Consider the following 21524-nt stretch of genomic DNA (forward strand, 5'->3'; position numbering starts at 1 on the left):
AGTTATTAATTTTTTAAAAAATAGTTGCATGTTTCTGAGACACTGAAGTGTGGGAGGATGGGAAGCTGAAGACCCGGAGGGAGTAGAATCCCAGGCTGAAGAGCAGGTGGAAAGAAAGGAGGTCCGAAATCAAGACCTGCTCACGTTCCCTAGGTGGGTGCTCAGTTACGCGCGCCTTTGTTGCTGGTGGCTCTAATCCAAGTATAATCATTTCCTGAAAGAGATCCATGGGGAAGATAAGTTCACCCAAACCAAATTTCCACCTACACACTTTAAGTGGGTATACCATTCCCCCACCTCCAGTTCCATGTCTATCCTAGAAATGTCCCGCATCTCTTCACGTACCAACCAGCGTGCTTAGCAAACAGTTGTGTTGTAAAAATGAAAGAAGGGCCGGTTTAACTTTACATACTATCTTTACAGTTTCCAGGTACATGAAGTACTAAATGAGGTTTTGCATCATCAGAAGAGTTCTGGAGACCAGAGATACAATGCAGGGAATAAAGCCACGCACTTTAAAAGGGGGGGGGGCGCGGGGCGGTGGGTTACGTGGGCCATGCAAAGTACATAGATACTCTTATGTGCGTTGTTGGCGGCTCTCTCGGTTTCAAGTCCTAGGAGTTTTAGGGAAAGGAAATGGAAGACGTTCTGCAAAGTGTCAGTAGCAAACACAAGTCCATCCAGCCGCTTTGGTGCATCTAAATTTAAAGACTTTCTTTACAGGCTGAAGAAAGTTCTTGAGTTCCTCGGGAGGGCAGTTTGGTGGTGGGAAAGAAGGGCGCAGCCCCTCTCCCACTCTTCTAGTTTACCTAAAACTTCTTAAAGACGAACGGTCGTCTTCAAAGGTTTGTTGGAGCCAGGCAGCCCAGGTAGGATGTCCCACGTGCAGCCAAACTGCTCCCAGGAGCCCTCCCTACACTGAGCGGAGGAACCAATCCCAGGCCTGGCTGCCTAGGTGGGTGTGACCCCGAGGTGGCTCCGCCCCCTCGAGCGCGTCGCGCGGGACCGCTCGGGCGGGGCGAGGGAACCCGAAGGAAAGGGCGGGGAGCTAGCGATGTGGGTGTGCTGGTGCGCGCGCACTCGCGCCGGGCGTGTGGGCGGCGGCGCGCCCGTGCGCGCGCAGGGGAGAGGCCAGCCCAGGAGGCCGTAGTGGGGTTCGACTAGAGGGGCGGGAGAGTCACCTGCGAGCGGCTACACCCGTCACCCGTCGAGTCGAAAGCAAGCCGGGTGCGCGGGACCGCTGGCCCATACCCTTGGAGGCCGAGGCGGGGGAGCGGGCAGAGTCCGCGCCCGCGCTCGGGACTAGGAGGAGTCGGACCTTGGCCGCCGTCGCCGCCGCTGCCGCTGCCCGCGCCCGGCCGGGTAGGTGAAGCCTGGGTTGGTTGTCCGCCGGCCTCTGGCGGGACGGGAGAGGGGAAGCGAAACTTTCCGGGGCTTTTCCCCGTGGTTCCCGGGCCGTCCGCGGCGCGGGGAGGTGTCGTCGTTGCGGGCGGCAGCGGCCGACGCCATGTTGGGGTCTGTGAGAAACGGGGCGCTCCCGGGCCGCTCCCCTTACGCTGGGTTTGGCCCGCGGCTCCTGGAACCAGTCGCGCAGCCTGCAGGACACCGCCGCGGATCCGCGGGCGGGCTCGCCAGCCGTCCGGAGGGTCCGCGGGTCGGCGGGTCCGCGGGGCGAGGATTAGGCGGACGCGCTGATGGGGCCCCTGGGTCGGGCTAGATAGAAGTTACGGGCTTGAGGACTAGGGTCCCAGTCGTGGTCAGGGCCCCATATATGGCCAGGGAATCTTAGGGTCCCAATATCTTTCGGTCCAAAAGTTTGCAGAGTCAGGGCATCAGGGGCTTTCTAATTTGAACAGCATGTTTTAAGTGACTTGTGGCAAAAATGGCACCTCAGGATTTGCTCTGATAGAAGCGATGGCTCTTACACATTTTTAATTGGAATTTACAAGTTTTGTGATTTTTTGCCAAATTTGTTTTTTCTTTTAAAAATTTTATCGAAGGCCGCCTGCTCGCTGTTCAAGTTTCTTGAATACCCTTGTGTGCTCTTGGTACATGATAGCAATAACTTGTGTATGCGCTGGGAATGGGTAGTATTAAGGTTACAGGTAACTAAGCTCTTCTCTGTAATTCATAAATTCACAAAGTATGTAAGTCGATAAATGCCTTCCTGTTGTGTTTCAGTACGTGACTGAAGAGGCTCATGAAAGAAAGATTTAGACAGGAACGTGACTGAGAGGCTTAAAGGCATGTGTTCTCTTAAAAACAAGGTGAAGTGATCCTGACTTCGCGATTCCCCCCACCCCCCTTTAGTTCTTTAAAGGTGCGTGCCTGCCATGTTTTGAGCATTTACCTTTTTCTGTGCTCTGGTAGCTTATGGGGACCTCAGGTTAATTCAGTATTAACCAAGGCTTCTATTTTTAATCTCTTCAGGTCCTGACAGCACTGGAGGTGAATGGTATTAAGTTACTTATTTGGAAAGCACATATAATCGCCTCAAAAAATAAAAACTGGTGTACTGACCAAGGCATTAAAAGAAATTCAGTAAATGAATATGAATCGCTATTTTTAAATGAAGCCATCTTAGCTTTAAAATTCTGTTAAATTAACTGGCGTCCTTGCTTGACCAACATATGTGATAAACGTTAAAACGTGTCTGGAAGACTTTCTCTTAATCTATAGGTAAAAATACAGCTTATGCTCAGATTTGATTGCTGATTTCTTATTTCTTAAAACTTTTTTTCCCCCCTTTTTGTTTTGCTTCACTGGCAAATAAGTGCATTTGTTTTTCTGGATGAAGAAGTATGTGGAATTGAGGGTGACTTAACTAACTTCATAAATCAAGCAGCCAAACTAGTATTAACTCAGGTCTATGACTCTGAAGCTTTCTCACTTTTTCTATAGCATAATTCTGTAGGATGTATAACTCATCCCTGTGGAACAGCCTCTGTTCACCTTGTTTCCTGTGTCTTGCTGCTCTTTCTGATTTTGATATACTTAGTATACTTATTTTCTAGAGAGCTGACTTAAAAGGGTTTTTGTACTGAAAGTTTTCCTCTTAAAAAGACTTACTTAAGCCCTTACCGGTGTTGATTGGGCATAGTCTGGCCGAGGGAAGGTCTTGGGTTGGATTCCTCCGGGTCAGGGCAGATGACTGGGGTGTGGGTTTGGTTTCACCGTAGGCGTGAGTATGAGAGACAACCCACTGATGTTTCTCTCCCTTTTTTTCTCCCTCCCTTTCCCTCTCTCTAAATATAAAATTTTTAAAAAACTCACTTAAGCCTGTGTAATCTTTGGAGCCTTTCTGCCCTGTTCTCCTTAACCCCAACCCCTTTCTCTCTCCAAGAGTAATTCACTTGTCCCAGTACATTTTACATTGACCTGTCATGGCACCTCCTTGACAGCGCGCTTTGCCAGCTTGATTTGCCTCTCCCTCCCCAGAGTGCAGAGAATATAGCACAGACACTCAGGAAAGGTTTGAGTGGATGGGTACACATAGACTCCTTGTAAATATACTTCACGAATTTCTTACTAAATTTCAGTTCCCTTGGGCATAGTAGTTTTGGTTTGGGGATACAGAGCTTGAATGTTTATGAAATTTCCAAGTACATGATAGACTGAAATATAAGCAACAAAGGAAAAGCCCTGGGTCAACAAAAGGATAATAATCATAATTTTAAAGTGTAATTGAATTTATTTGCACTATATGGAAACAGAGTTAATGCCTAAATATTTTGAGTCATGTTTATACTTTAAGCTCTTTGATAGAGCAGATCTCATTTTTCTACCAGCTATTGCTGTGACAGAATTGTCTTAGGATTTTATTTTAGAATGCCTTGCTTAATAGGAAGCATATAAAAATCGCTTTTCTATTGATAATTTTTGAGAAACAGCTTTGTACACCAGCTGCATGCTTAATAGCAGTATGCATGTTCACCTAACTGAATAAAAGGTGCTTCCCAGGTAAGTTGCGAGACCCGTGTAGGTGAAGATATTCTACAGCTCTGTAATGAAATTAGTGTAGAATTTGAGGTTATTTCTGTGCCCCCACCCATCGTAATTTTCTCTGCGGTGAATCCATAAATCACAAACCGTGGTGCTCAATTTGGTAGGTTTTGGGAAGAGAGGCCATGGAAGTCATTTCTGTTGAGTGCTAGAGAGAGCAAGTTGCATGTAAGGTGGACTGGAACAAAAGAGCAAACCTGGATCCTTGCTCTGCTCTGTATTAGTCTGTCACACATGAACAAGTTCCTTTACTTCTCTAAGCTTTACTGGACTCATTTGTGAAAGGGACACAGAAATACTTGCCTCACAGTGTTGTGAGGATTTACTAAGAAGTTTGTGGAGTGCCAGGTGTATAGTATTCAGCAAGTTACACTCACAAGCTGACAGTGACAGTGAATTATTTCAAATCAGAATTTAAAAATTTTAAAAGGGAGGTAGCCTTTAGAAATACTTAGTTCAGTTCTCAAGCTTGGCTGTTCATGAGAATTTCCTGAGGCGCTTCTTAACAATACTGCCATCTGAACCCCACCCTAGTACAAATAAATGAGAATTATGGGGTTTGGATAATAGAGAGTATTACCTTTTTTTTTTTCTGGACCCATGATTTTAATGTGCAATTGGATTTGAGAATCATTGATTTAATTCAGTCACCTATCTCCTTATTTTCTTTATTTTGTGGTGGAATAAAGTGTAGAGAGAGGTTAAGTGCCAGCCACATTCCTCTCAGCCAGGCCAGAAAAGATATATTTGCAGTGGGATATATTGCAGTGGGGAAAAATGAAGGACATACAGGTTAAAGTAATAGTGGAATTTATTTCAGACCAGAAAGGCCACATTTGGAACTACAGTTCACTAACTCCAGTGACGTTCACTTCACTTTGCATCAGCATGCTACATGGATGATGGTGTTTTTTAACCCATCATTCAGAACTACTTCTAGAACTACTACTTCTAGTCTTAAGCTCTGTAGCTGGAGATGGTGATTCAGAGCCTTTCTATGTATTTCTCTCTTCTGTCATACTTGACGAACAAGCTTTAGGTCTTCATTCTCACCTCTAGTCCCTCCCAGGTAGTTAGTTTTTTTCCTTCTTTCCAATCCTGAACTCTGTAGTTCCTGTTCTGTGAACTCACTAGCACTTCGAGTCCTCCTCGCCTTGACCTTTGCTGTTCGCAACTGGTCAGTTCTCAACTGTAAATGTCACGGTTTCTTTTCCTACTTCTGTCCCTGCCTAGCACCCCTGAAAAAAGTCACAGCTGTGGTGACTGTTAAATGCTGTTTTCCAACTACCTGTCTATGAGTTGCTTTTGAATCCTTTTCTCATCCCAAAGTTGACTCATTTTCTCTATTGCTTTTGCACCGTAATTCAGGTTTGCTAACCCCAATTTTGAAACTGGCTTTCTTCTAAAATTAAGATTTTGTGGTGTGAATTTTCCATTTTCTTCTTTGCATCAGCCTTTTCTCTCCACTTTTATAAGTGGAACTATCCTTAATTTATACTTGTTTCATTTAAATGGTAAGTAGTTAGGGAAAAATCAAAATGATTTTTGTATTTTTTGTTCATATTTTAATTGTATCTATAACTTTATATGTGCTAATTACACATTTTCCTACACTTTTTTCTTCGCATTTTGTTATTTATTTAAAAAGCTTTTTCTTTGTTTATGAGGGAATATCTGTTTCATTGTAAAATAGTATCAAAATATTTCACCTTAGTACATATAACCAGTACTTAATTTTTGGGATGTATTTTTCCAGATTTTAAAAAAATGTTTTAAATAGAGTATGACAAATAATGCCTACGTGAGTGTGGTAGGTAGGATAATATGGGTGTAATAATTAATAGTTTTGATTTGAGCATGTCACCTAAAAAGGCAGATGGTGTGCTTGAGTGTGACATTGTTATGTTACAGAATTATGTGCTTATGATTTTGTAATAAAAGATACCGTAATAAACAAGGAGTGTTATTTGTGCTATATCCTATATGTTCTGTTTTAAAATCTTTACTTAATATATTTCCTTATTTAACATTTTCCACACTAAATATTAACCTGTGTTCTCTCTAAAGCAGTTAAACATCCATTATATTGCTATGCCATGATTTACTTAACCTGTCTTATATTGTTGAATGTTTATGATGTTTATGACTTTTTAGCAGCATAGAGAAAGCTATAGTGAACTTTATGTGAACAACTTTGTACAGTAGTCTAATTTTTTGCATGTATTCTTGGAAATAAATTGTTGTGTGAACTTCCTGAAGTGTTTATATTACTAAAAATGGTGTTTAGAAAAGTTGGTCCAGTGTATACTCTTTAAAATTATGAGTGCCCATTTTCCCTACAGTTTAGGTGAATAATGCATCATTTTAATTTATTTCTTTTGATTAAGGGGGAGAGCCAACAATTTTCTATTTACTAGTCATTTTCATTTGTTCTTTTGGAATTGCCATTTGTATCTCACTCATTTTTCTTTTGGGATATTTTCATTTTTTCTTATTTAAAGGAACCCTTCAAACCCTTTGTCAAATTTTGCAAATGTTTTTCATTTTTTGAATGAGGGAAAGTTAATGCTTTTCCCTCATTGTTGAGTTTTAAAAATCTTATGTGTGGTAAAATGTTTTCTTTTATGATATTTGGCTTTTTCATGTTATATTTAACCATTCCTCTCTATGATTAGAAATTTAGGTTCTGTTTTTCACTTTTAGAGTTAATGCCAGAGGGAAAACTTTTTATATACAACAGTCTTCCCTGCCGCTCCCGACTCCTACCCTGGCCCCAGTAGTTTATTTCTCAGGGTAAATTTATGTGGTTAAAAATTGAAAGGTCAGCCCTGGCCAGTGTAGCTCTGTTGGAGCATCGGCCTGTAAACCGAAAGGTGGCAGATTCGATTCCCTGTCAGGGCACATACTTAGGTTATGGGTTTGGTCCCTGATCTGGGCATATACAAGAGGCAACTGATTGATGTTTTCCTCTCTCCCTCCCTCCCTCCCTCCCTCCCCCTCTCTCTATTAAAACAACAACAACAACAACAACAGATGTCCTTGGGGAAGGATTTAGAAAAAAAGAAAATTGAAAGGTCAAAGGGCAGTGCTTTCTGAAATATTTTGTATACTACATTATCGTAACTTCTGTTTTTCCATGTGTTTCACTGCTTATTGTGACCTTTTAGCACAGTAAGGTTATTTAGTCTCTGAGATTTGTGAAACGTGTGAAAGATTTTGAAAAGTGTTTTGTCCTGTTCACTTCTCTCTTGCTTCTCCTTCTACTTTCTAAACTAGGTGTTCCCCCACAGTTTGGTCCTTGACCCTCTTTTTTTCTCCATAGCTCAACCAGCTATGTGGATGTCTACTAATCTCTTTCTGTCCTGGAGATCCCCGCTCATCCTGGTATTTCTTTTTGTTTAACAGATGTTTGTCTTATGTATACCCTGGAGGTACTTCAAGATAAATATGCCCCAAACTTATTCTTCCTCCTGAAACAAAACTAGCATCTGACTAAGGGCTTATGCTTAAACCTTTGAAGTCATGTTACACTCACTTTTCATCCACATACTGAGTTGGTTCCTAAGTCCTAACTCTTCTGTCTCAGTAATTGTACTTTCATCGTCTCGTTTTTATTTCTGTGTCAATTATTGTGGCTCAGGCTTTTTACTACCTTTGACTTAGAGACTGTTGTAATACACTTCTATTTTTTTCTTCCATTTTGATTCTTCAGTAGTCTCGCCATTCCATCCTGATTATTGTTTCTGTGTACTGATTAATATTTTCCTATTTAAAAACCTTTGTTTTTCTGTTGCCTGTGTCATAAAGTCTAAACTCTTCAGTCTGATGCTTACTTTCCTTTGCAGTTTGGCTTTTCCCCATCTTACCAGATTTCTGTTCTTCTGCTATACTTTCTCCTGGCTCTGCCTCCTACAGCCTGGGCTCAACTATTTCCTCTCTGGAAAATATATTTATGTACCGTCATCCCTTCACCTACTACTCTTGCTTTAAGGCCAGCTTGAATTTCTAGTCATTTAAATGTTCTTCCTAGATTCTTTCTCCAGAATTACCTCCAACCAAACCTTTTGGTCCTAGACTTCATCACTTTTTTTTTAATTTCAAAAAATTATGTTTTTGGTTTGTTTTTCTATACTCCTTTAGACTTTGAGTTCACACATTTGAGTGAATTGTATTCCTCAGTCCATAGCACACTACATGGGTACCAAAACTTCTTCCTTGTTTTGTTTTTCCCTTCCTTATCAGTCAGTTACTTCCATAATCCTCTTTCCTATAGAAACACACCCTAATGTATAATACATGAATTACATATACTTGTGTATATGTATATAAACTTGGGAATATAGCTATCTTCTTCACAAAGATTGTTAGTTTTGAGTGCTTCTATTTTTTTAATACTTCTTTGTAAAGAGTAAGTGGCCAATAAGTTTTTTATTTGAAAGTCATTGAAAATTAATACTGGTTTTATTAGCTTCCATATAGCTTAGACTAAAAACCTGGGGGTTTAATTTCAGCCTTACTCTTCCACATCTAGTTAGGGCAATTCTAAATCTAACCCATTCTACTGTTGCAAACTTCAGACTCTCATCAACTTTCCCCTCTACTCTTCCAATAATTTTTCAACTGGGTTCTACTTTCAAACTCTTCCTTCTCAGTATATCTTTCATTTTGTCTACAGTTATTTTAGAAAACTCCAGATCACATCAGGCCACCCTTCCAAAAGATTCAGAAAGAGCTCTCAGGAACCAACAAGATCTCTTGTCTAATTTTTCTCTCTCCAGTTTGTCTATTAAATAATTCCCTCCAGCATCTACTGCAGCTGTACATGTGACAAACTCACATTTTTACTTGCAGAGCTTTGTGCCTTTACTTCACCATTTTTTGCTGTTTGAAATTCCACTTATTGTTCACAACCTTTTTCAAGTATTCAAATGCTACCTTCTCCAAGCCATGCCTTTACTCTTTTTAGCTTGCTTATCACATTGTTGATTTTTTTATTAGAGTACTTATCTCACTGTTCTTTGTATTAAAACCTTGTGGTACAGGTCTTAATTCCCAGTGCCTGGTTCGTTCTCTTTTCTTTCTAACACAAAGCATACAGCCTTAAAAATGTAGTGAACCGATTGTAACTGCTTTGAAAAAATACTAATGAAAATTTGTTAAGGATGTGATGGGATAACCAGTTCCACAGTAGTAGTTCAGTTGAGCTTTGCCAGCTTTACTTTTTAAATATTATACAGTGGATTCTAGTAGCTGTCAGCACTGTACAGCTGCCCCTGTACAAATACATTTTGAAATGATGCAGTCTTTTTATCTGAATTTTGTTGATGATGAAAATATGCACACATTTTTTATTTGCTAGCTAAACAGCTGTGCTTTTTGGCGAGAGAAGGAAGAAATCATTTTTATAGATTATCATGGGATTGAGATTTTCTTAAAAACAAGATCTGTTTTGCTCAATATTTAAAATTCATAATTAGATACTATGGTTAAATGGGCCAGAATATTTTGCTGTAAATGTAAAATCTGTGGGTCTAGTGAAGCAGTTGATGTATGGGGTGTGGTTCCTGTTTTCTATGAAAATTAGTATAGACATCAAAAATAAAGTCTTTGATCTTTGTCAAGCTCCAGGTGGAGAAGCTGCTGCCACTTTTAACTGCTGGTCATATTCACCTCAGCGCACATTAATGGCATGAAGGTGCAAGCATTTTTGTAGGTGCTGTTAGGAATACAAAGTTGTAGGAAATAGTTTTGTTTTCAGGAATCTTCAGATCTGCTGGGAATAAGTAGGTACACAAATCTTTATAAAACATAATAGAATGTAAATGCCATAAAGTAGAACAGACAAAATGGTATGAGAATTTAAAGATGAAACAGTATCTGATTGCGAGGCTACTGAACTGACTGCATCTTGGAGTGGTAAGATTTCAGAATAGAAAGGAAGGGAGGATATATTAGCCCAGAGGTATAGAGGAGGAAGCCTAGAGCATATTCTGGGTAATAGCTAGTAGTCTTGTTTGACTGTAACAAAGAGAACATATAGAAAGAGGTAAAACTGGAAAGGGAGTCTGGGACAGGCTGGTGCTTGACTATGAAGGTCATTGAACACTGGGTTAAGGATTTTGGATTTAATTTGATTGGCCAGGGAACCTTTGGTGTTTGAATAGAGTTACCTGATCATAGTTGTAGTTAAAGAATATTAATCGTGCCTTATGTGGTATGGTTAAAATGCTAAAGACTAGAGAGGGGACTTGTTTAAAGCTTGAGGTCCATATTCTTAACCTCTCTCCTACCTTTCTAAAGAAAAAACATTTGTAATTACTAATGGGGCTGTTCTGGTTTTCCAAATTAACTTTCTAAGATCCTCAAGTATGACTTAGTTGTTCTTATGTACCATAGTAGACTTCTATCACGCTTAAACTATTTGAAACTGCCTGTGCTGAAGCCCTAAATTAGTCTCAGCTTTACTCGTCACTTCCTTTAGTATTTGGAGGATAATTTTGAGCATATTTTATACTTACTACAATATGCTTTAATTTTTTTCTCTCATTTATCAGTGGCTTTCCCCAAGTATGTAATAAAGTCCACCTGAGTGAATTATTCTTAGAATATTTATTTCTGAAGGAAGCAAAATATAATGGAAAGAACACAGATTGTTACAAAAACTAGTTGTGAGACTATGGAATACTTGCTTAACTAGCCCATGCCTCAGTTTACTTTTTTTGTGACATGGATCACTTAACAAAATTGAAATTATTTAACAAAATAGAAAATGTGAATGTGCTTATTAGCACATAGGTAGGCATTGAGTAAAAGTTAAATTCTTTCTTGGCTAAGATTGTAGACTAATGTATTTGATTATCCTTTTCAGTAATAAGCTTATTGGTGTCTAGGAGAGATTTTAAAATTACTGTTGCTTCGCCCTAAATGTGATTCAGAATTTTGAAGTTTTAGTTCTCTTCAATCCAGCTTTACATGAGTTTGAAGTTAAAGTATAAAAGCTTGTTTTCTCCCCCTAAGAAGTGAATCTGTTTCCTTTATCACTGTTAATTTCTACATGTATTGTAGTTGGTTTACCACAGTGGCAGAAATCCTAGTGTAAAGAGCAGAGAAGAACTTTTTCTCTTACTGGTGGAATAAGTAAAACTTACTAGAATTATAAATTTAATTAGCTGAACTTTTAAGTATTTTTTTCTTTATCATCCCAATATTTTATTGAAAGTCTTAGCTATAATTCCTTGATTATTCTTGTTTATTACTACACTATAAAACTTTTGCAATTAAAAACTGTCATGTTCTTTGCATATGGTAGGCACTCAGAATAGTTGTTCATTTTGACTTAGATGCATTAGTAGAGGGTGTAGTTTGTTCTAATACACAAGGAGAATGTGCCTAGTTTGTTGCTGTTTTTGCCTCTCCTTTCCTGTTTGTTCCTCCCTTTTGGTAAAGTCTCAATTTAGCAGTAACACAGATTTTAAAATCTTGATTAATATGAAGACAGTCAAAAGTTTGATTAGGCCCTGGCCAGTAGCTCAGTTGATTTGAGTGTCCTCCCTGTATGCCTGGGTTGCGGGTTTGATCCCTGCTCAGGGAACATATAAGAATCAACCAAATGAATTGATAAATAAGTGGAACAACAGATTGATCTCTCTCTCTCAAGTCAATTTTAAAAAGTTTGATTAAAAATTAATTTGTAGGCAAGTAAGGCTTGTTGCTGCTGCACTGCAGCCGCAGCCACCTCCTCCTTCCTTCTCTGTCATATGTGTGAAATCTCTTATTCGGTTCCTGAGCTAAGGTTAGAGTCCAGGTCTTTTGGTTCATAGGTCCTTGGTTTTTTCAGTATAATGTACAGTTGAATACTGAAGCTCACTATGGGTACATGTAAGAAATTAATTATATGATGATTTTTTTTTTAACTCACTTTCAAGGATGAGATAAGTAGTATCGATTTTCAGTAAGAACTGGGCCATAGTATTTTGTGACAGTTGGGCCCTCTTCTCAATTGTAAGTAGTATTCTTTCTCTTTTTTAAAAGAGTTTTTACCTGTTCTAGTATTACATTTTTAACAGGTGGTAGACACACCACTGAAGAATGTGTTACTTTAGAAACAAGATGTTACCAAAAGTCTAGGGTGGAAGTTGGACTCAAATGTAGTTCTTGTCTACATTTGTGAAGGAGATAACTTGAAAGTTTGAATTATTTAATTTTTTTATAATTGGTTTAGAAAGCTGGCTTTAATGAAAGTTAAAGGGATATGGTGGAGGGAGGGAGTATGCTTTTGCTATGGTTCTTATATTTTTAACTATGAATTAAGACTTATAGACACTATTTGCTGGAAAAGAAGAAGAAGTCAATTAGAAAACTTTTAAGAATTTATAAAGTTCTGTAAAGTGGCTGGATGGGGGAGCTGGGGAGCAACCCAGAAATACTGTTTTCTTATCCACAGTAGTAACAAATTAAAAAATACAATGTAGAAAAGAGATCAGCTTCAAAATAGCAACAAAATCTATAAAATACCTGGGGACCTACTTAAGAAATGCAGCAATCTTGTGAGAAGAAACCTGCAAAACTACTGGCCCACAGTAGTTTTATTTGAATATTTGAAACCTTGGGAAGAGGCACTCTCATCCTGGCCAGGAACACTGAGAGCTATAGATGTTAACTTATTCCGGAATAATTCATGGGTATAATATGAGTCTATCAAAATTTCAGTGGGTTTTGCTTGTTTATTTTTTCATTTATTTTAATTGAAAAATGGTCCTACACCTAAGCTGCACATTAGAATTACCTGGGGAAGTTTAAAATATTCCAGTGCCCAGATCATGCTCCACATACCCTAGACCAGTAAAACCAGAATATCTGGGGGCGGCATCTAGTGTCAGCAGTTCTTAACTCTTTATGATTATCATCATAGTTCATTAGTCTCAATTTTGGTTTGAATTGCTATTTTAAGTTCTAATTATTTATAGTAATTGATATTTTTTAACTTTTATTATTTCTTAGAGATCTTGAAAACAAAAAGGAAATTTAAAAACTTTTAAAGAATAGAATAAAACTCATTCTAGCTTGCAGTTACCATGTGTTCATTGGACATGTGTGAATCTGATATTATGGGATCTTCGTGATCTTGTTTTTCTTATGCCTCGAGGTGTTTTGCTAGTTCATTATCCTAGGAATTATTTCGCCAGAAAGAAGATAATGGAAGGGTAATGAGATTGCCTAGATGATGACGCAGTGAAGAAATCAGTCATCACTTTTGTACCATCTTTCACTTTAATTATTGCATTGCCCAAAGTATTACATCATCTTCAAGAAGATATAAAAGTAGTTTGGAGATATTTTTGTTAGTTTTTTTGTTTGGTTGGTTTAAGCTTTCATTTAACATATTTGAAAATTTAGATTTCTTCATTTTTCATTTTCCATCTTTAATGGGAAAGAAAAAAAATTGGGAAAGGTAGACATTTCAGCCCTGTTAGACAAGTTAGAAGAGTGCAAAGAAACAGCAACACTGTTTCCATTGAATGGAAACAGTTCATTCAATGTTGGTAAATTATTGTAAATGAAATCTTGGACTGTGAGTCTTCAGATGATTTTTCTAGATGAGTTTTCTCAAACTTAGCATTAAGGAGTAAACAATATTCCTAAAGATAAAAATGAAAATATAGCTGATCCTTGAACTGTGTGGGTTTGAATTGGCATGGGTCTTTTATATGCAGACTCTTTTTCAATAAATACCTGTACTGTTTTGACCTGAGTTTGGGAGTCTGCAGATGCAGAGGGTCAATTTATGCATCAGTCTAGGGCATACGGAGGAGTTGGGCATTCACAGATTTTGGTATCTGCGGGGGTGGCGGCTGGGGCTGAGACCAGTCCCCCACAGATACTGAGTGACAATTTAAGCTTTGGGGAGTAAAAAGTTAAACACAGATTCTCGACTTCACAGGGGGTTGGTGCCCCAGAGTCCTTATTCAAGGCTCAGCTCTATTACAGATTCATGCATGAGAGCTTATGAGCAGTTAGTTAAATTCAAAGAGTGCTGCTAATTTGGATAAATGTACCTTCAATACCAGAGAAATATGGAATGAGACATTTGTCATGTTTAAACTTTTATATCTAGATTGCTTTTAAAGTTGTTTTTTATTGTCTATTTTATTTCTATAAATTAGTCATAAAATAGTAAAAACAAGGGTATTTTGGATCTAGATGGCAAATTGGGACAACTGTTTTTTTCTGGTATACTGAAGGCTGATGCTTCTGTGTAGTCCCAGTGTTCAGCTGAGGTTGAGAACCACTGTCTTACTATACTTCATCTGGACAAATAAACAGGGGGTTAGGTAAAACATTTTTGAAAGGTTAAGTAATGGGGCATAGTCTAGCTAGTTATACCAGATGCATGGTACTGACACAGTTATAAAACTGATGAATGTATTACAGCAGACAGCCCAGAGCAGATGTTAGAATATATAACAATTTAATATGATCAAGAAAGTGGTATTATCAGTAGGTTAGATTATTAAGATCATTGATAAGAGCCACCACTTGTTCTCTTGCTGAACATTTATATGCATTATCTCATTTAATCATTTCCCTTACATAGCTGCTACTCCTGTTTACAAGTGAGGAAACCTGTCACACATGGTATTTGGTGATTCTGGAGCAGTTAGCTCTTTTGGAATGCAAATATTTGATGAGAAAAAAAAGGAGTTTTTACCTATGTGAAAGTAAATTTCAGGTGGATAAAAGAAATATAAAATCCATATCATAGGATATAGATAATGAATAGGTATACCTGCTATCTGGATAGGGGAAGTTTAGGAGTAATGGAAGAAAATCACAAAGGAAAAGATCAGTAAGTTTAACTACTTAAGAAATAAAACTGCCTCTGTGTCAAATATCATAAACAAAATTATAGATCAATAGACAAGGAAAAGCAAAGAAATGGGTTAATAGCCTTTATGTGTAAAAATGCCCCCTACGTATATGATCTTAGAAATATAAGTTGTTATTAACATATTAGAAAGTGGTTGGTCTCACTAGGTAGCTATCAAATAAATCACTCAATTAAGTTAAAAGTACTGTTTTTTTACTGTCTTAGGACCTTTTTCTGTAGTAGTAGTTCTTTTGCATGGCTGACTCCGCATCCTTGAAGACCCAGTGTACAGAACCACCTCAGTGAGGCCTTTTTGAACTACAGCAGCTGCTTGAATAACATTTTGTTATAAGGTCAGTGAGATGCCACAGGAAACAAACTCTTATTTATATCAGTTAGCGTATGGTAAAATTGCTTTTGATATATATATTTCGTTTTGCTTAAAGTTGGAGAACCTAATGATGTGAGATGAGGGCTTACTGTACTCAATAAATTTGTTTCCCCCTGTATCTTGGCACCCTGATGATTTTCTTCTTTGCACTTAACCTTTCAGAATCACCTGATTGTTTGTTTTCTGTACTTTCTCCTCCACTAGACTCTAAGCTCTAAAAGGAAAAGAATAATAACTGACGTGTGGAAAGTGTTCAATAAATAATTGTTGAATGAATAAACAGAATGAATGAAATAAGTAAAATGAGATACCATTTTTAAAACCCTAGTTGCTAAAATTTTTAAAGAAAAATAGAAAACTCTCTGTGAGACAAAATAGGATGGGTACAGTCATTGTGCTGCTTGGTAAAGTGGTGTTACCTTTCAGAATGGAACTTCTGTAAAAGGTAGCAAAAGCCTTAAACATTCATGTCTTTTGACCCAGTAATTTTACTTCTTGGAATCAGTCCTAAAGAAGTCATCTCTGCCAACAGATGGGGAAGCGTTCTTCCTAGCTCTTCCTATGTTTACTGGTATTCCTTCCTCAGAAAAGTAGGCAGCTCCTATTGGGCCATGTTTTGTAGTTGTCTTCTACTTGTTCTTTTTTGTCCTCCAGTGAGTAAGGTATGCAGAGGACTTAAATTTTTGGCTGGGCCTGGTAATCTTGTATTCTTACACTCTCACAAAGTCTCGAAGGGTTCTTAGTGCTTGGGGCACCTCAGTGTACTGGTGGTAAATTTGGATTTGGGCTTTGGGGGAAGGCAGAGACCCTTCTTGACGGGTAGCATTGTAATCCAGTTTACCAAAGAACTCCTTGCAGGTAGGATGCATTTCTTATTGGTCACTCTCAACCTTTGAAAGCTACTTTTTCTAGCCAAATACGAATTAATACCCCAAACTTCTGTTGCATCATTCTTAAAGATCTATGAACACATGAACAGAGTCAAGCTTACTCTTTTGCAAAATTTGAACAATGAAACATCACGAGACTGGCTAAATAAGTGATGACAGCCCATTCTTTCAGGGCTATTTACTCCAGATAGTATTCTCTTACCTTTCTTCAGTATTTTTAGGGTTTGCAGTGAAGGTCCAGAGATTAGCAATAGCTTTCTTAGTTCTTTGTAGAGTCAGTGGAGCTTTAAGGAATGATTAGCATACCGTAATATACTGGTAACAGCAGAGGAATCAGATTTGAGTCCCAGTTCTGTGACAGCCTTGGGCAGGGTACTTAGCTCCTTTGTCTCTGTTTACTCATCTATAAAATGGAGGTAAAGACCATATTATAGTAAGGTTACCCCTGTAGGAAATACGATAATGAATGCAAAGTACTCAGCTCCTTGCTTTGACTCCCAGTGAGTCAATTTCAAGCTGTTTACCTTTTACATTGTGGAATCTTTCTGTGTCTTAGTTTCTCCTTAAGCTCACATTTCAGTTAATATTATTAAGTACTTCTTCGGGAGATAATAAAAACTTCTCTAGTTACTTCACAAGTGTTTGAGACCGTTAAAATCAGAAGATAATAAATGTGAAAAGTACTGCATAAATTTGTGGTGATATTAATTCTAGTAATAGCAATAATAGGAAACCTATTTGCGTTGCATATGAAATTATTAGTAACTCTAGGTCCAAATAAATAGAATCAGCAGTTGATTGTAACGGTAATAGATACTTTCAGTTCTTTAAAGGTGCTAGCCTTCTTTTCTGCCTTTGGACTTTTGCAGTTACTCTTTTTGCCTGGAATATTCCCCCTGTCCCCACTCCCAATGCTTACTTATTTAGTTCTTCCTTATCAGTGAAAATAATACCACCTTTGCCCTGGCTGGGTGGCTCAGTTCGTTGAATTATCATCTTGTACACCGAAAAGGTTGTGGGTTCAACTCTCAGGGATACATACATAGGGTACATGCAGGAGGCAACCTATTGATGTTTCTCTCTTTTTCTTTCCTCCCCCTCTTCCTCCCTCCCTTTCTATAATCAATAAAACATACACTTGGGTGAGGTTTAAAAAATAAAATAATACCACTTTAGAAAGACCTTCTCTGACCACCCAATCTGAATAGCTTCCAGTTGATTTTTTAAAAATCATTTAAAAAATCACAACATTAATTAATACTTGGTTCTAGATTTTGTTTTCTCTTTTTCCCTTGAAGAGCAGGGACCTTGCCTGTGTCATATTTTTTTCCTGAATGTTTGAATGTAATATAAAGTATAAAAAATATCCATAATTGTACTTCTCAGAGATAAAGTACCATTGTCGATATTGTTATATATAGTTTTCTAATTTTTTTTCCTCTGTGTGATTACATATTTACAAGTTTCTGTGATTATGTATTTACACCATATTTTAGTGAGTCTAAAGATGAACATTATTTTATTATACTTTATGTCTGAAATTGGGATTTACATAATCAAGGGTGCATCATGATTGAATTGGCAACATTTTTCTTTTTCGGTGTCACATAAAATGAGGTTGTGTCTTAAAATCTATAGCATCTTAGATTTGGTATCCGAGTATATTCTAAACAAATGTGAGATCATAATGTTCAATTCTTTCCCTGCCTAAATATCGTGAGCATTTCCTCATTATCACTCTTAACAGCTATCTAGCATATTATTAAGGGTGTGTCATAAATTGTTCAGTCAATTCTTCTTAATGGACATTTGGAGCTTTTCTAATTTTTGTTTGTGAAAACAGTACTGTGTTGATTATCCTCGTATATATTTTTAAGCCCTTGAGTGAAATTTCTTTTGATTAAATACCTAGATCAGGGGTACACATATTTTCTAGTGTATGAGGATGCCTGTTGCCCTATGTCCTCAGTAGTAGTGTAGTTTTGGAAATTTAAAAAAAAATTTAATCTGATAAGTGAAAAATGTCCTAATGTTTTCTTTAATTATGAAATTGAGCTTCTTTTCATTATTATTTGCTCTTCTGTGATGCATTTATGCATAGGATAATAGACCTGTATTTGGCTAGCAGATTTGCCTTAATTACGAAGAGAAGACATCACAGTTTGGAGTCATGCATTATCACATTAATCTTCGGAACAACTTTCAGGGCACAAACTGAAGATTGATTTAGGAACCTGTTGGGAAATAGTTCTGATGATCCATGTGAGAGAATTAAGGCCTTAGCTCAATGGTAATTTTTTACTGGAAAAGTTAGTCATTTCTCTTAGTTTATATAATATTTGACCCTCTTATTCAGAATCCCCCTGAGATTAAATTTCATGAAACTGGGTTTATTATTTTGCAGAGATGACTAACAGTTGTCCAATTGTTTGCTGTTCCTTCAAGTCTGTCAGAAGTTTATATTTTTATAAATACCTGGCTAACTGGTATGCTATATGGGGATTATTATTTACCTTTTTTGATGATTATAAAATTTGGGAGATGTTAGCCCTTTTGATATGCTTAGTGGTTATCTTAGAGGGAAATAATTTTGGAACATTTTGCCTTTTGGGTAAAAGTAATGACTTGTTAGAATGAATTTAGGTTATATAATTTCTTAACTCACATGAATTTATAACCTCTATGTGCTAATTTCTTTCTTTCTTTTTTTATTTTTAAGGCTATTAGCAAAAGATGGTGGATCGCTTGGCAAACAGTGAAGCAAATACTAGACGTATAAATATAGTAGAAAACTGTTTTGGAGCAGCTGGTCAACCCTTAACTATACCCGGACGGGTTCTTATTGGAGAAGGAGTATTGACTAAGTTGTGCAGAAAAAAGCCCAAAGCAAGGCAGTTTTTCTTATTTAATGATATTCTTGTATATGGCAATATTGTCATCCAGAAGAAAAAATATAACAAGCAACATATTATTCCCCTGGAAAATGTCACTATTGATTCCATCAAAGACGAGGGAGACTTGAGAAATGGATGGCTTATCAAGACACCAACTAAATCATTTGCAGTTTATGCTGCCACTGCCACTGAGAAATCAGAATGGATGAATCACATAAATAAATGTGTTACTGATTTACTGTCCAAAAGTGGGAAGACACCCAGTAATGAACATGCTGCTGTCTGGGTTCCTGACTCTGAGGCAACTGTATGTATGCGATGTCAGAAAGCAAAATTCACACCTGTTAATCGTCGTCACCATTGCCGCAAATGTGGTTTTGTTGTCTGTGGGCCCTGCTCTGAAAAGAGATTTCTTCTTCCCACCCAGTCCTCTAAGCCTGTGCGGATTTGTGACTTCTGCTATGACCTGCTTTCTACTGGGGACATGGCCACATGCCAGCCTACTAGATCGGACTCTTATAGTCAGTCATTGAAGTCTACTTTAAATGATGTATCTGATGATGATGACGATGATGATAGCAGTGACTGAGAGCATATTTTGAAATATTTAATTGGGTATGACTATCTGAGAAGTCAGCTTTGGAGGGAATGTAAAATTCTGAGCGCTCTCTCAATTTTGCTGTAGCCATGAATTTGCCTGAGAAACTTTTAACCTATGTGCCTCAATATATTCTATAGAAAATAGGTCCTGTCATCATTCCCCTCAGCTCCTCCACCACTATCTCCCCAACTCCCCACTGTTCTTCAGACATAGCCTATTGCACATACAGCAGATAAATTTTTGGTTTCTTATTCTTGTTTAATTTTAGATTATTTTCTTGGGAGATTGGGGAAAGGCGTTTAACAGATCATGTTCTACATGTGTTTATTATATGTTATGTTATATGGAAAAACTAAAAGCAAAGAATGATGGAAAAAGCAATATCATGTGGTTAGTTAATAATATTACAAGCTTTTTCCTAACCATTCTGTCTAATGGTTAAGACACCAGTAACAGACATACATGATTTGGAAATACTTTGGCTTTTTCATATACCAAGTGGTGCCTTATCATAATAGCACTGTTACATGAAATAAAGCCCTACCGTCTCACTTTTTAGTTTGTTTCAAAAATACGCTGGTGCTCTTTGGGGTCATAAAATGAGTGTTTATGAATGGGTGTAATTAGAAATACTTGTCATTGGACAGCTACAAATAACTAAATTTAGAGGTTCTTCATTCTATGTGAATAAATATTTTTCCATAAAATAGTTATGATTATATTTTTGTTTTATAGGCACCAAATTGTAATTGTCAAACATAAATTTTAAAATAATAGGTCATTCTTAGCATTTTGGTTTGAAATTTATCCAATATAGAATTGTCATATTGCATTAGTTTCTATTTAGTAGGACATTTATAGATATAAATTCTTCTGTTTTAACATTTCTAGAATGAAAAGTCTCATAAAGTCCTGGAAATAGATTAAAATCCTATGATAGAGCACAGATCTACTTAGGCTAAGATATGGAAGAAATAATATGTAAGAATGGTCAAGACAGACCAGTTAAGTTTGACTAGACTTTTATGGAAGTATTGTCTATTTCAGTGTGAAACTATCTTGAATTTACAAATATAGTATTATATTTTATGAAGTTTTGTAAAATCCCAAACAATATTTCTATTTTTGTAAAACAATTGTATTTTTAATCTGTTTCTGAAATCATTTTGCAATATATGGGACTAGAGCAGCAATTGATCTTTCTAAATTGTGAACTTTACTGAGTCAGTCTAGATTGCTTTTAAGAAGTGGTAATTTTTCACTCTGAGGCAGCCATTAGGTTGAAAGTGTATTTATCATATAAAACTTGACGCATCTTGCACTACTTTCTCCATTCATGTGCTGCAAATAACTGTAGCCTTTCAAATAATGAAAAATCAGCCTAAAGATTGTATTAAATTCTAAATTCTTTTGTTTTTAAACCTCTAAATCCGGATATATTACATATGTTATGAGAGATTTGATTCAGTAACTTGTGACAGAGGATTCTTTGGTTGGTTTAAGGCACTAACTTGACTCTTAAATTGTGAAAGCATCTGAGATATGTAGATCTCCCTGTAGGAAATGTGAAAGAAAGGCACAATATGTTTGTTTGTTTGTTTGTTTGAATATCGGATGGACTTTTGTTTCCAAGTAATATATGATATAATCAACACATCTGAATAGGACCATGAAACCTGAGAAATGCTAATGGAGACTTGCTGGTACATTGGAGCTTAGCAGATTCAGGAACCAAGGGGAAATGTTCTGTGATAACATTTGCATTGTCAACCTCTTGACTCTTTTTTACAATAAAAAATACTTTACAACTTACCTTCTGTTCTGTGCACATTGTGACCTGAAGATTTTTTCCCTTTACTAAGGTAATGGAAATGCTGTG

General features: G+C 37.3%; 1 protein-coding gene across 3 annotated transcripts; it reads left to right on the top strand.

The window, feature by feature from the left end:
- Positions 1–1088: 1088 nt before the first annotated feature.
- PLEKHF2 (pleckstrin homology and FYVE domain containing 2) lies at positions 1089–21427 on the top strand. Of its 3 annotated transcripts, none has more exons than XM_054590286.1 (3): positions 1089–1362; positions 2182–2320; positions 18870–21427. In XM_054590286.1, exon 3 carries the CDS (start codon positions 18884–18886, stop codon positions 19631–19633), a length of 750 nt encoding a protein of 249 aa, XP_054446261.1. In that variant the 5' UTR covers positions 1089–1362; positions 2182–2320; positions 18870–18883; the 3' UTR covers positions 19634–21427. The 3 variants fall into 3 exon arrangements, with proteins under 3 accessions (XP_054446261.1, XP_054446263.1, XP_054446260.1); XM_054590288.1 differs by having other exon boundaries at positions 2182–2267; XM_054590285.1 differs by lacking the exon at positions 2182–2320.
- Positions 21428–21524: the final 97 nt, after the last annotated feature.

This window comes from Pteronotus mesoamericanus, unplaced genomic scaffold (genome assembly GCF_021234165.1).
Source record: "Pteronotus mesoamericanus isolate MK-2021 breed Mesoamerican mustached bat unplaced genomic scaffold, CSHL_Meso_final scaffold_174, whole genome shotgun sequence".
NCBI lineage: Eukaryota > Metazoa > Chordata > Mammalia > Chiroptera > Mormoopidae > Pteronotus > Pteronotus mesoamericanus.